The sequence below is a fragment of the Monodon monoceros genome, unplaced genomic scaffold, assembly GCF_005190385.1.
Source record: "Monodon monoceros isolate NGI ecotype Baffin Bay Population unplaced genomic scaffold, NGI_Narwhal_1 Super_Scaffold_3, whole genome shotgun sequence".
NCBI lineage: Eukaryota > Metazoa > Chordata > Mammalia > Artiodactyla > Monodontidae > Monodon > Monodon monoceros.
Window position 1 is genome coordinate 32113860 of NW_021703780.1, and position 13598 is coordinate 32127457.

The window sequence follows — 13598 nt, forward strand, 5'->3', positions numbered from 1 at the left end:
CTGAACTCCTTGCTTGGAGCCCTGCAGTAATCTCTGCCCTTTCCTTCACCACAACCAGGTGTCTGCAGAGAGGCTTTACTGGGGGCGCGGGGGCGGGGGCGACCCAAGGTTGGTTCCCCAACAGTTGGGCGTCAGAGTCTGTATTAATTTGGAAAGGAGAAGCCACCCATAGGGGTTGCCGATAGATTGGAGGTAGGGTTTGATGGAAAGAGAAGAGTCAAAACTGATTCCAAGCTTTGGGAGCTGAGGAGCTGGGAGGATGAAGTTGCCGTTGGCAGAGACGCGGTGGCCTGGGGGCGGCGGGGAGCAGTGTATAAGATCGGGAGGACCCCGCCTTCTGCCAGGACGAGTTAAAGAAGTCCGGGAGGCGGTGGATTCCCACACGTGGGTACAGTTGACGTCTCCATTTCACAAGTGTGGACACTCCTGCACCGGAGCCCCGCGGGCTGGCCGCATCACGTGCCGTAGGCGGGCGCCCCCTGGCGCGGGGAGGGAAGTGCGGCGGCTGCGGCCGGAGCGCGGGGAGCCGGGCCGCCCCTCCCTGTACGTCGGCGGGAGCATCCCCGGCGGACGCGAGGACCGGGAGCTGTACGGGAGGATCGTGTCGCGGCTGCGGCGCTTTGGGGCGGAGCTCACCGAGCACTTGGCAGCCGCCGATCAGGGCGCGGGCGGTGAGGCTGCCGGGGCGCGGGGCGCGGACGGCCGGGAGGGCGAGGGCAGGTCCGCCTCCTCGGCCCGGGCCCGCTCTCTTGCGGGGAAGCTCCCGGTAGGGCCCCTCCCCTGCCCGATAAGGAAAGGCTGCCCGCGTGCGTCCGACCTGTGAGCCCACTCTCCGCATTCAGTTACTATCTTGACCTTTGGGTCTTTGGAAAACTTTGTCGGGCTCTTTCCGGAGGCGTTTGCAGAGAGGAGCAGAACGGGAGTGGGCCGGGCTGCTTCAGCGAGATGCCTCACCCGCTGGCATCTTCTCTCCCACCTAGGACTAAAGCTTTCCCCTCCTGCTACCCCTCTTTGGGCCGAGGTATCAGCCCTCCCTCAGACCCGACAGACCCCAGCTCCCGCGACCACCGATCAGACTGTTACCAGTATGTGCTGCTCCTGCGGCGTGACTGGCCCGGAATCTGGCTGACTTTCTAGAAATGGTGCCAGAACTCTTGTACTTCTCAGAAAACCTTAAGTGTTTTCCCCTTTCCCCACCAGGGGCAGATCCAGGATCTGAGGGACCCAATGCAATTCTGGGCAACCTCTTTAAAGAGACCAAATCACAATTGCTGGGGCTTTTGGAAGGGCCTGTGCAAGCCAGGGACCCTGAAGCTTAAGTGCTTTTGGTTTCAGGGTCTGTGCCCCCTGCCTGTGGCTCTCCAGCTTTACTGTGCTCAACAATCATCTGTGGGAGCACGGTGGAAATGCAGGTTCTGGGATGAAGCCTTCGAGGCTATTCTGCTCTGATCTGGGGGGCTGTGAGCCTCGTGCTCCTAGTGGATTTTAATCAAGCTGGAAAGCTGGGCTCCTTGCCCTGTGACCCCAGTGCCTCTCCTGCCTTCTTTGCCAACACCCCTACTGGTTACACTCTGCGTTCCAGCACTGGTTCTCAAACTTACCTGGCTATGAGAATCACCTGGAGGTCGGCCTGGGCTCATCGACACCTGGGTCTTTGTAGTTTGGTCAGGTTCTCGGGTGGTTCTCATACCCAGCACAGTTTGAGAGCCTATGAGGCCCTAGTTTCCCTGCACGGGGCCAGCCTCTTGCTACTGCCTGCCTTCCCCCCACCTCGGATGCGATTCCTCCTTCTCTCCACCCCAATCACGGACCCACGGTGAATTAGTCCTTCCTTCCCTTCATCTCATCTGTATCACTCCCCTGGCCCTAATCACACATCCCCCTGCACAGGAGTAAATTTTTCTTTCGGGCTGTTTCATTTTCTCACTCATTTTCATGGAATCTTAGTGTTGGGTGGGCCCTTGGAGCTCATCTCTTCTGTCTCCCCGCTTCCATGAGCAGGGTGGGGCTGGGCAGGGGGTCGACATCAGAGGAGAGGAACTGAGGACCAGGGCGGGCCCTTGACCAGCTTTCCCTCAACCACAGGGGAAGAGGCTGCTGGGGGCAACAGGCTCATCCATGAGCAGGACCTGGCCTGGTTGCAGCAGGCAGAGGGTGAGTGGCGCCCCCCACCTGCCTGCAAACTCCCCTGGGGTCTTAGATCCCCTGGACACGCCTGGCCTCCCCACCTAGAAGGGACTTTCTAGAGCTCCCTCCCCACTACAGCCAGACTCTCATGTCTCCCTTACAAACCCAAGTGAGCCTTGGTCTCCTCTTTCTTCCCAGTGGTTGTGTAGAAGTGGCCCAGCCCTCTCTGGGTATAGGCTACGAGCTGGACCGGGCCGTGGCCCGCAGTAAGCCAGTCCTGTGCCTGTTCCGCCCGCAGTCTGACCAAAGTGAGCACCCCCAGCCCTGGATGGCCGCCCCTGCCTCCCTCCCCAGCTCTCTGAGGACCCCACCCTCCACTCCTTCCTTGCGGGGGGGGGGGGGTCTGAGCACACTGCCCACCCAAAAAGGGACAGGAAAGGGAGGAGAGGGGGGAGTGTGGGAGGCGGAGGAGAGGGGGGAGTGTGGGAGGCAGCCACTTTCACCTCCCTCCTCCTTCCCAGTGCTCTCGGCCACGATCCGGGGAGCAGCCGAAGGCTTGCAGGTCCAGGTGTGGGGCTATGAGGCGGCAGAGGAGGCGGCCATGCTGGATGCGTACTTTGCGGTGGATCCTCCTGAGCGGTGGCTGCTCCCCTGACCCCACCACTTGACTTCACCCCAGCTTATTAAATTCTCCTGACCCCAGACTTGCTCTAGTACCATTCCTACCCCTTAGCCCCAGTACCAGATTCATGGCACATTTACAATTCTAACTTTCCGTCTGTGTGAGAGTGGGGTGGGGGCAGGTTCCCCATAATACCCTCTTAACACCCCACTTCAAGATGTAGAGACCCTTTAAAGATCCACAGGCCCCCAAGACGAGGATACTTCCTAACACCCTCAAGCTCCCCCCAGGAACACTCAGGAGTGTGGAGGAAGCTGATCGATCGTGGGAGTGGCCATTCCTCTCTGTCTCTGATGCAGGGCTGGGTCTGGGGCAAGTGGGCCAGCCTGTACCTGGCCCTGTTATCACGTGGACCTTTATTTCCCTTTATCGGTGTAAGTCACACAGGTCCGCCGTGGGCTTTCTCTGAGGATGCAAGTCTGGACGCCTAAAGAAAACAGTAAAGGAGGAGGAGGGCTGGGTGTGTGCGATGGAGGGGGAAGTTGAAGTGGCCCATTGAGGAAGCTGTCTGGTCTGCTTCCAGAGAAGTATATGAAAAAAAGAAGTTTATTCAGTGAACAGAAGACGGTGCCACAGACACTGGTAACCGCCTACCCGCACGACAGGGGGAAGGGTGCACTCCTGAGCCTGTGGCCCCAGGACTCTGGCGGCTCCAGCGCTCCCTGCATCCTACCCCTCAATCGTAGCCCTCGTCGTCTTCCTCCTCGTCGCCAAAGAAGAAAGTCTCTCGGTCCAGGTTCTCAGACTCCTCGTCATAGGAGAAGCTGTCATTGTCCAGCTCCTCTTCAAATTCATCCTGCTGCCACTCAGGCACATCGTCCTCGTCGTCGTCATCCTCCTCCTCCTCCTCCACCTGCAGCCCCGAGGAGCCCTGGGGCCTGGGAGAGCGCCACGCTCAGCCCCAGAGGAAGCCTAGTGCCTCCCACGCCCCCTCCGTGGCTCTGCCCCCTCCACTCACTGACTGCCGGGCACGTTGGATCCTTTCGCCTCCCGGGCCTCTGATGATGGGCTCTGGAGACCAACCCGGAAATCCTGGAAAGGAAACGGGAGGATGCGGGGAGCAGGAGAGTAGAGGACACAGGGCCTCTGTGCCCAGGCTCGCTTCACCCAGCATCCTCTGAGGGCCGAGGGGGGCCCGGCCCCTGCCAGGAATGCCCCCCGCTCAGCACCGCCCTCCACAAGCCACTGCCTCTGTGTAATGTGACTCAGAGGTGGTCTCCAGGGACCCAGGATACTGCGGTGAGGCACCACCCCCACTTCCCATGTATGTTCATGCCTTTTCTGCCCAAGTTACTACCAGTCCGCAAGCTCCCTGAGGGTGGGATTCCTAGTTTAGACTCGACAGCAGAGTGTTAGAGCAGGAAGAACCTCAGATCCCCTATTCTAGTGGATGCCAGTCCCTTGCCCCAAGTCCCAGGATTCTAAATCCCCATCTGCGAAGAATCTTCTGAAGAAGCTCCCCAAGTGATTCTGGGGAGCAAGCAACTGGCCAAATACCCTTGATCTGGGATAACCAACTCCATTTTCCAGGAAACGCCAGGTGGCTAAGGGGCAGGCCTGGGAGCTGGGATGCACGCCAGGCCCATTTGCCCTTGACGCCTTTCCTTCAGGATCCCCCAGGGCGGCCGGGCCGGGTGGGCGGCTACCTGGGTGGAGTGCTGCAGGATGGCCAGCAGCCGCTCCTGGATCCGCCGCAGCAGCTCCAGGCCCGTGCTGAGGTGCTCCGCCCGCAGGAGGCGCAGCGAGGAGCCCAGGTCTCTGCAGCGCAGCAGGGTCTCTTCTGCAGAGGGGGCAGGGCACGGGGGCTCCCTCCCTTCTTCCCGTCCTTCCACAGATGCATACTGGACGCCCACTATGTGCCACCCACATCTACTGGGGCCTAGCGCCTAGAGGTGGGGACAGGTCGTAACCAAAGCAAAGGTCGGGTGAAGGGCTGTGTACTGTGTACCTGAGGACTGGAACTTTGTAACGGTGATAAGGCTATGAAGGACAGGAAGGGGACAGAATAAAGGTGGGCAGCTGGCTCTGCTCACCCACCCGTTTGTGTGTCGGGGGTGGGTGCTGGGGGAGAGGGGGCAGGAGAGAGCACTGAGTGGGCAGGGGGCTCACCCAGGAGGATCTGCAGGGCGTTGGTGTGCAGCTCCAGGGCCTCGGTCTGCTGCTCCACCACGTCCATGTGCTCCGTGTCCTGGTTGTAGAAGCTGTACACGCAGGCGTAGGCCAGCACCTGCGGAGCCCAGGCTGCCAATCCCGCTGAGGCCGCCTCCCGCCAGCTTCTTCCTCCCTCCCTCCCTCCCTCCCTCTCCCAGCCCCCCAGCCCCCTGGGCACATCCCCCCCCCCCCCCGCCCCGCCCCGCCCCACACCTTTCGAGCCTGCTCGAGACCCCGGCAGGCGTCGCTGAGGAAGGTGAAGGATCTGGGCGGGGGCACCTCGTGGATGGCAGACACGCGGTTCTGCAAGTTCACAGCAAAGTCCTGCACAGGGAAGGCAGTCAGTGCCAGCACGCGCAGCCCCACCCAGTCAGGAAAGCACTCGTCCCGTTGGGACCTCTAGCCTCTGCCCGGCCGTTTGGCCCAGCCCTCTGACCTCCTCACCGACCCAGCCGTCTGCCCCGCTGCTCACCCGGGCCTGGTGATGGAAAGTACACCTCTCATTATAGTCCTGGAACCGCTTCTCCTGGCGAGCTGCTTTGCTTACCTGGTAAAGACAGGTCGAGAGGGCTGTCGGGTGCTTGGCAGGACAGGATGAGGTTAATAATCAGACCAACTACTATTCATGGAGGCCCAGGTTTTCTCACTCAATTCTCATAACTGTGAGGTAGGTCAGACTATCATCCCCTTTTACAGATAAGGGCGCTGAGGCCTGGACAGGTTAACTGAGTGCACAGTGGAGCCAGGCTCTGACTCAGAGTCCTTGCTCTGCTCTGGGCTGGTGCTTCCTGGGAGCGCCCAGCCTGCCCCGGCCTCTCTGTAGCCACCTCAGTGTGAGGCGTCTGACTCCGGAGCTGAAGGTCTTCATGCACAGACCTCCCAAGATAGAACTCTCAGCACCCGGAGGCCCAGGTGGCCTCTGTCTTCTCCCCACTGAGCCTTCGCCCCAACAGCTGTTCGGCTGCTTGGGACACAGAGATGTCTGTGCCCAGGCCCTGCAGCAGCATCTCATCCTCCCTGCCCTTGGGCCTCTGCCCCTCCTTCCAGCGCCGGCCCCTTACCATGGCAGAGCAGTTGTAATAGTCTTTGTGATTTGGCTTCCAGGACTTGAGGCAGCGCCAGCAGAATCCATGGTTGCATTTGGCACAAGTCATGCTGTGGAGGAAGCTAGCTGGTCAGAGGGCTCCTGCCTCTGGCCAGGGCCACACCAGGAATGCCCAGGGCCTGGACTCACCACTGAAGATGCCCTGGTCCCTCTCATGCCCTCTTAGTCTCCTTAACCTTACCAATCCTTACTGACCACACCCTGGCTTCTGAATTCCCCTATACAGCGTGGGCTTCAAAGTGGGGGAAGGAATACTCAGATCCAGGGATCACTCTGGAGGGTGCAGCGAAGGTGGCTGAGTAACTGCCCTTGTTTGCTGAGCTTTCGGGTAGGCCCCCTGCCCCTTCCTTCTGCCAGGCCTCCCACCCTCTCCCATGCCCCCAGACCCTGCCGGTGCCCACAGTACCCCCTTCTTACTGCAGACACCCCTCGTTCTTCTCGATGGGAGCCTGACAGCTGGGACAGCGCTTGGAGATGAGCTTGGCCAGATGCTTGCTCTGGGCCTCCACGCTCATGCCATCGTAGTAGCCACCATCGTCCACCCACTGAGACATGTGGCCACAGCTGGCCGGGTAGTGTGCCTAGAGCAGGAGGGGCAGTGAGAACGCAGCCCAGCCCTTACTGCGGGGAGGCAGGGGGAGGTCAGGTCTGGAGGACGGCAGTGTGGGGAGGACAGGGAAGAGTCCTTGTGGGTGGCAGGGAGAGGTGCGGATCCCGGCTCCAGGGCAGAGCCAGGGTGGGCACCCACCTCAGGGAAGCTACAGTTGAAGCAGGAGGCCCAGCCACACTTGGAGCAGCTGGTCCCACAGCCCAGGCCCTGGCGGCACAGGACGCGGTCGCAGCCCTGGGGGTTGGTGCACCAGGTCAAGTTGGCACAGCTCTCCACGTAGCCACGCAGAAGGGCCTTCTCGTACTGTGGGGACGCAGGTGCCACGAGGTGAGGGCCTGGCTCTCCGGATGCCACACCTCCGGGCCCCCCGCACGCTGCATGTCAGCCCACTCCCTGGGGCTGTGCACTGGAGCCTCTCCGAGGAGGCGGTACCTTGGAGATGACCTCTGGCGAGGAGATGATGGTGCGGATGAAGGCCCCCGTGGGCTGGGCGGGGCAGTCGGCAATGGGGCAGGTGCAGTTCAGCACAAGGTTCTGCTCAATTCGAGTTGTCAGGTACTCCTTCCAGCAAGACTGGGAGGGACACAGGAGCAGCCGCTCAGGGGCAACGCGGGAGCAGCACAAGTGTGACTCACCTAGCACCCCTCCCCGACGGCGCACGAGGCCAGAGACAAGCCTGCTTCTACGTCAACCCCGAAACTGACCCTAAGCTTTCCGGCCTCCATGAGTCTTCCTGAGATTGGCCCAAATTACAGTTCACTTTGAGGATGTGCAGGCCACGGTAACGTAATTATAATTATTGTTGGGATGGATGTGAAGGGAATGGGAAAAGAGAATCAAGAAAAAGGAGAAGATTCAAGTTCTAAGAAAGATGTGGAGACAGCAAGAAGGTCAGAGAGAAAGGAGGCCTGAGGGGCTGGCCAGGGTCACTGCGCCGCAGCGGCAGCCTCGCCTCCCGGCTCCACTGCTCACCTCAGTGCCTGTCTCGATGCTCCCGCTTCCCCAGACTCAGCCTTCTCCACAAAGCAGCCTTGCCAGCTGCACCCCCTCAGCCACCCCACTGCTCCCCCAGTCCCCAGTGCTAGAACTGTCACAACTCCTGAATCCTTTTCTTGCTTCCACGTCACTGCCCCGCCAACCCAGGCCATCATCCCCTCACCCCTCAACTGCCGCGGGAGCCGGTCCCATCAGTGCGCTTCCTTCCCCCATCGCTCTTGACACCATGAGCACCCTAGCCTCCAAAAGACTCCATTAACGACCCTTTCCCTCACACTGCCAATGGCCAAGCTTCCCCAAATGACGCATCCAACCCCTGGAGAGTCCCCCAGGTGGTTTCAAAGCTCCAGGATAAATAAGAAACACTTCACTGGACTATTTTCACTCAAAGTACCAAACAAAACCAACCCCTTCTATAGTGAAACAAGCCCAGATAAACTGGGAAGTTGAATGCAAAATTCTTGCATTTTTGAGATCATACAGGGGAAATTTCTCCAAATTCAGACCCCCACGCTTGCAAGCACACAGGCCATGAGGGCCCCTCACCACCATGGGGTGGGAGCCCTGCCCTGTAGGACGAAGGCCAGCATCTCAGTTCAGAGCCCACTCCACTCCCACAAGAGGTGGACTGGACTCCCCCTCCCGCCCTCTGCCACTCAAGCCTCACCCTGGGAAGCCACCTCCGACTGCTCCAGACCCCAGGATTTCCTGTCTGATCGCTCCTGCATTGCCACTGGCTCCCCTTTGGCTGGGACCTCTGCCATCAGCCTGCTTTTCCTTAGTCCCATTTTCCGGCTCCCCGTCTCTTCACCTCTACAGGCTCGGGGTACAGCTTGGGCCTGCTCTTCTCTCCCTGGGTGTTGCCAGCCAGGCCTCTCCACTTAATTCCAAATTCAAAGATCCACTGTCTGCTTCCCAGTCCCACACAGGTGTCCAACAAAGCAAAAGCAGCTCAGACTTCACTTGGCCAAAACAGATGGAATTTCCCCTCAAAAATCTGCCCTTCAGCCCAAACCTCTTCTCCAACTCAGTAAAAGATGACACATCCCCTCCTCCCAGATGCTCAGGTAAAAAACCCAGGAACTGCCTTGATTCCCTTGTCCTAAGCCACCAAAACCTGTCAGCTCTATCTCCAAATGCGTCCCAATCCGTCCACTCCCCTCTTCACTGTCCCTAGGCCCAGCTGCCACCAACTCTTGCCTCTTTGTACAACAGTCTCCAAACCAGTGTCCCTGCTTCCACTCTTGTTCCATCCAAGTCTTTTCTCCACAAAAAGTGATCTTTTCAAAAATGGAAATCAGATCATATCATCTCCCTGCTTAAAACCCACCAGGGCTTCCCATAAATTAAAGGCCACTGTCCACCAACCCAACCATCTGGGACCCTGTCCACCTCCCAAATCGCCTCTCCTTCCACTGTCCCACCAGTTTGCTCACCTACCTCACAGAACTATTTTAGGAATTAAGCAAGATGATGTGTGTAAAACAGCACAATGGCCCGGAGTGAGTCCCCCATAAATATTAGCTGTGGTTAGTATTAGCTCTCGGATCCTTGCCAGTTGGGGTTTCCCCACTCCCTCACGCAGCACCCAGAGCTGTGCACGTAGTAAGTCCATGACAAGTATTAGTTGAATGAAAAAGTGAAAGTGTAAAGGAAATAATTAAGAACCTGGAAAAAGGGAGCAGAGGCAACTATGTGAGAAGAGTAACCTGAAGCCGAGCAAAAGGGAAGGAGAAAAAAGTACAAGTACACATGCATGCAAATGCACACAGCCCCGGTCACCCACCACTGGGGCAGCGCTGCTGAGAGAGGCGACTAGAATTCAGGGCAACAAGGGAGCTCATCCTGCTAAGTAGGTGGGTTTGGACACCGGTCCCACAAGCTGTGAGGCAGGGAAGATGAGGCACTCAGTACCCGGCTTCCTGCCTCAGCCCCTCCCCCTCTGAGGACTACTCCCTCTCCATCTACAGCCTTCTCTGCCTCAGCTTTCCAGCAGCCTGACTTCTCATGCTTCCCTCTGCTTTTGTGCTATTTTTTGGTTTAAACCATTCCTTCTTATTTTTATATTAAATGAGAGTATGTATGGTAAAAATAAGTGATGATGTTCTGGGATAAAGAGCCTTGAATGGTGATAAGGAAACCATAAACTACAGTCATCACCAATTTCATAACACTTTTCATTTAGAAAGTACCTTGATTCTGTATATGTGTGTGTATATCTATCTATCTACCTACCTACCAACCTACCTATCTACCTATAGTTCTCAAATTTGGCTGAACACTGGAATCACCTGAGGAGCTCTTAAAACTCCAGATGCCTGGGTTTCACCTTCAGAGATTCTAATTGGTCTGGGGCATAGTTTGAGCATCGGGATTTTTCAAAGCTCCCAGTGATTACAATATGCAGCAAAGAGAGAACCACTGACACGTACCGCCAGATCCTAACAACCTGCAGGGTGTCAAGGCACCACTTACGATGACAAAACCAGTTTAAGGGAGACTAAGAGACTCGTTCAACATTGCCCAGGATGGGAAATGGCAGTGCTGGGGCTGAAGCCCAGAAGTTCCCAAGGAGTTTGTGTTGTCGGGCGAGAGCCGGGGCAGGAGAGCAGCTGGCAGGGCCTTACCTTACAGCAGTAGTGCATGCAGCACAGAGAGGGCAAGTCGTCATCGGGCTCCAGGGGGCTGACACACACAGGGCAGTGGTCCGGGCGTGCAGGGGCAGCCTGGGCCTGGGGGACGCACAGCCCGGCGGCCAGCAGCAGTGGCTCGGGGTTATCGCTGTAGCGCTGCAGCAGCTGTTCGGCGCCCCAATGGGAATGAGCCAGAAGGTGCTGAGCCACGTCTGGCTCTAGGTTCAGCGTCTCCTGCACCTGCCTCACTGTGTGCTCCATCAACCCTTCCACCTCCTGGGGGCTCATGGTGCGGCCCGCAGGCAGCTGTAGGGATGCTAGGGCAGCCACAACTTCCGGGCTTGAGGGACAGAAGAGTCAGCGGTCAGTCTCGCTGCCCTGCTTATCCAACCTGCTAGCTGAACCCCACCCTGGTCCCCCAGTCCCCGCTTGCACATCTCCATCCACACTTGCTTAACCAGCCTGAGGATAACCATCCAACCGTCAGAGCACAGCCTCCACAGGAGCATTTGTAAGAGGGGGGGCTGGCAGTTGCAATGACTGGGGGCACTACAGGAATCTAGTGGGCAGGGGTCACGATGCTAATTGACCTACAGTGGATGGGACAACCCTACTGCAGGTCCCGCCCAAAATACTACCAGGGTGTCTGGTGAGAAACAATCTACAGCTTTATGCCTCCAAGTGCGGTCTGTGGACCAGCAGCCTAAGTGTCACTGGGAGCTCAACTGAATTTGAACGTGTGTGCATGTGCAAGTTGGAGAAAGATTACGCTAGAGAACTTGCTTTCCACACAGTGTGAACAGCAGGCATAAAAGTAGAGCCGTAACAACTCCTGGTGAACTGGAGTTGATGTAAAAAGCTTTAGGGGTGCCAGCTACTTAGGGGAATCCTACGGCAAATTCCTCTGTAGAACAGACTTCCTGAAAGCTAGAATTTGTATATTTCACTGAGCAATGTACATGGTTAGGATTCAATACATATCTGCGTAATATTTCAATTTTGCTTAGAATGAAAGACACCCAGAAAGGAGTTTACATGTCTGGGTCCCTTGCCTAAGGGCTGGCTTTAGGAGGCTGAGGAGAGCAAGGCCCCTGCTTGGGAAGGAGGCAAAGAAGGGGATGACAGTGCTGGGAGGGGGAATGAAGACTAGCAAAATGGGGGAGATGACAGGGAAAATGGGGTTAGACAAAGAAAGAAATGAAATATTTTTCCACTGGGAGCCTGACTTTGGCACTACGACCCCTCCCATGTCACTGCAGTGCCGTCCGTCCTGCGTGGCAGTAAGGGGACAGAGCTAGGGGTGGCTACCTAGGCTTGGAGGTCTCGGAGGTCTGGCTGCCACATAAGGGGACCTCTGCCTGACCTCGGCAGGGCCCCATGGGCTCTGGGCTGGCATACATCAGGATCTGGGGGCGGTCATCCCGTCGTTCCACGTAGCCCTGGCCCAGGAGGTGCAGGATGCAAGAGAGGACATCGGTGCTGGTACAGGCCACGCCCCCGGCAACAGCACGGCCCAGGCTTCCAGGGGGATTTGGACCCTTCTGCCAGGCCTCCAGCACCTGGACGGGAGGAGAGGAAACAGGCGGGACGCTTTTACCCAGAGAAGCCAGCTTGCCTGGGTTCAATGCCCAGCTCTGCCCTTACTAGCTGTGTGACTATGGATCAGTTCCTAATTCATGCCTCATTTTTCTTATCTGTCAAATGAGAATAATAATAATAATAGTAATAATAACTCCACCACCACCTATCTCATAGTATTTTTGTGTGGATTAAATGACTTAATCACATAAACTCTTAGAATACAGCCTGGCACATGGTCAGCACTCATGTCTTGTCTCTACCTTCTGTCTAACTGCCTGTCGGGAATAGAAAACCCAAATGGAAATGTCACCCTACCAGGTCTCGGGCTGAGACAGTTCACCTTCCCTGTGATGACCCCTGCCTCCAACCCCACCCCCAAGCACGACTCCCTCCCTCTCCCACCACCATCATGGTCTCCTCTGCCTACCAGACAAACCAGCTGGTCGATGTGGAGGCCCTTCTCTCCGTGGGCTTTGAGAATACGGACAAGAAGACAGCTCAAGAGGTTCCTCTTCTGCTCCAGGGTTTGGCCCTCATCCTTCTCTACATTCAGGTACGTCTGGGGAGGTAGCAGCCACAGGGCCTCCCCGTGGGGCCAGAGCCCAGGCTCACGGAGCTGCAGCACACCTGGAACCCGCTCCCAGTCAGTGCCCGAGGAGGGGAAGGGACAGAGAAGTGGGGGCAGAGGGGACCCCATTCTCATTCCCTACACCACCCCCACCCGGAGAGCCCCGCCCCCTCGGAGCAGAGGCTCAGCCCAGCCCCCCTCAGACCTACCCCCACATGGGAAGTCCTGACCCTCCTGCAGGGTCAAAGGGCCGCTGTCAGCGGTGAGGGGCAGGAGTGCCTGGAGCAGCAGCTTGGGGCTGAGGTCAGAATTCTTCAGCAAAGCCTCTACTGACACCTCCTGGTCAGGAGAAACAGGGCTAGTCAGGAGAAGACAGTCAAGGGAAAGGAAAATAAGAGGGAGGACAGAAGGAAGGAGGGAGACACTTGAGAAGAACAGTGACAGACAAAGAAGAGAAGAAGATAGCGAGAGGCCAAGGAGCTGAGGCACCTCCATCTGATTGAAATTCAGCAGCAGCCACATCTGCACGGTGGACACATGGAGGGTCTGGTCCCCAAACTGCAGCTCAGCCCGGCCCAGCCATGTCCACTGCAGTCGCCGATGTGGTCCCATGTCCAGGACTGGATGGTTCTGACCTGGGAAAGTGTTGAGGGAAAATGTGGAGACAGAGTAGGAGAAACAAGGGGTCAGCCTTGAGGTGAGGGTGCACCATTTACCAAACTTCGCTAGTCTCTGTGGGGAGCAGGGCTCAGCATTCACAGACACAGAGGTGCCTCGTCCAGCATCCAGGGCTCAGCCTCCTCTGTGTCTGCCACAGGGACCTGGGAGCCCACCCTGAGCCTAGCCCTGCGCCAGGCGAGCTCCACAGCAGAAACACCAGAGAGGAGAGCTGGGTTTTGCTCCCAGGGAGCTGACAGTTTTAAAGACCCGCTGGGCTGGGTCTCTTCCTTCTCCTGTGAGCCTGGGCTGTTTGCTCAGACTAGAAAACAAGGATGCTGTCAAAGGGAGAGGGTATCAAAAGGAGCCAGCCTGAGAGGTGCTCTCTGGCCAAAGATGGGACAATGTGAAGATCAAAAAAAAATAACACCTGCGATGAACTGAAACACATGAAATGTTTTAAAAGCCATGAGTTCAAAATGATATAT

General features: G+C 57.5%; 2 protein-coding genes across 3 annotated transcripts in view; one reads left to right on the forward strand and one right to left on the reverse strand.

The window, feature by feature from the left end:
* Positions 1-259: 259 nt before the first annotated feature.
* Positions 260-2821, forward strand: DNPH1 (2'-deoxynucleoside 5'-phosphate N-hydrolase 1). The gene is made up of 4 exons (XM_029243278.1): positions 260-671; positions 2086-2154; positions 2337-2435; positions 2649-2821. Exons 1-4 carry the CDS (start codon positions 260-262, stop codon positions 2780-2782), a joined length of 714 nt encoding a protein of 237 aa, XP_029099111.1. The 3' UTR covers positions 2783-2821.
* Positions 2822-3328: 507 nt separating this feature from the next.
* Positions 3329-13598, reverse strand: part of CUL9 (cullin 9) — a 37710-nt gene continuing 27440 nt past the window's right edge. The window contains exons 26-41 of one of the 2 annotated variants that reach the window (XM_029242493.1): positions 12943-13088; positions 12663-12792; positions 12313-12512; positions 11613-11863; positions 10299-10644; positions 7108-7248; positions 6814-6978; positions 6483-6646; positions 6022-6115; positions 5433-5507; positions 5174-5284; positions 4919-5036; positions 4758-4789; positions 4456-4589; positions 3768-3841; positions 3329-3687 (exon numbers count right to left, since the gene is read on the reverse strand). In XM_029242493.1, the coding sequence (XP_029098326.1) occupies positions 3479-3687; positions 3768-3841; positions 4456-4589; positions 4758-4789; positions 4919-5036; positions 5174-5284; positions 5433-5507; positions 6022-6115; positions 6483-6646; positions 6814-6978; positions 7108-7248; positions 10299-10644; positions 11613-11863; positions 12313-12512; positions 12663-12792; positions 12943-13088 (2390 nt within the window). In that variant the 3' untranslated portion in view covers positions 3329-3478. The remainder of the gene's footprint in view (positions 3688-3767; positions 3842-4455; positions 4590-4757; positions 4790-4918; positions 5037-5173; positions 5285-5432; positions 5508-6021; positions 6116-6482; positions 6647-6813; positions 6979-7107; positions 7249-10298; positions 10645-11612; positions 11864-12312; positions 12513-12662; positions 12793-12942; positions 13089-13598) is intronic. The other variant, XM_029242494.1, reaches the window with a different exon arrangement.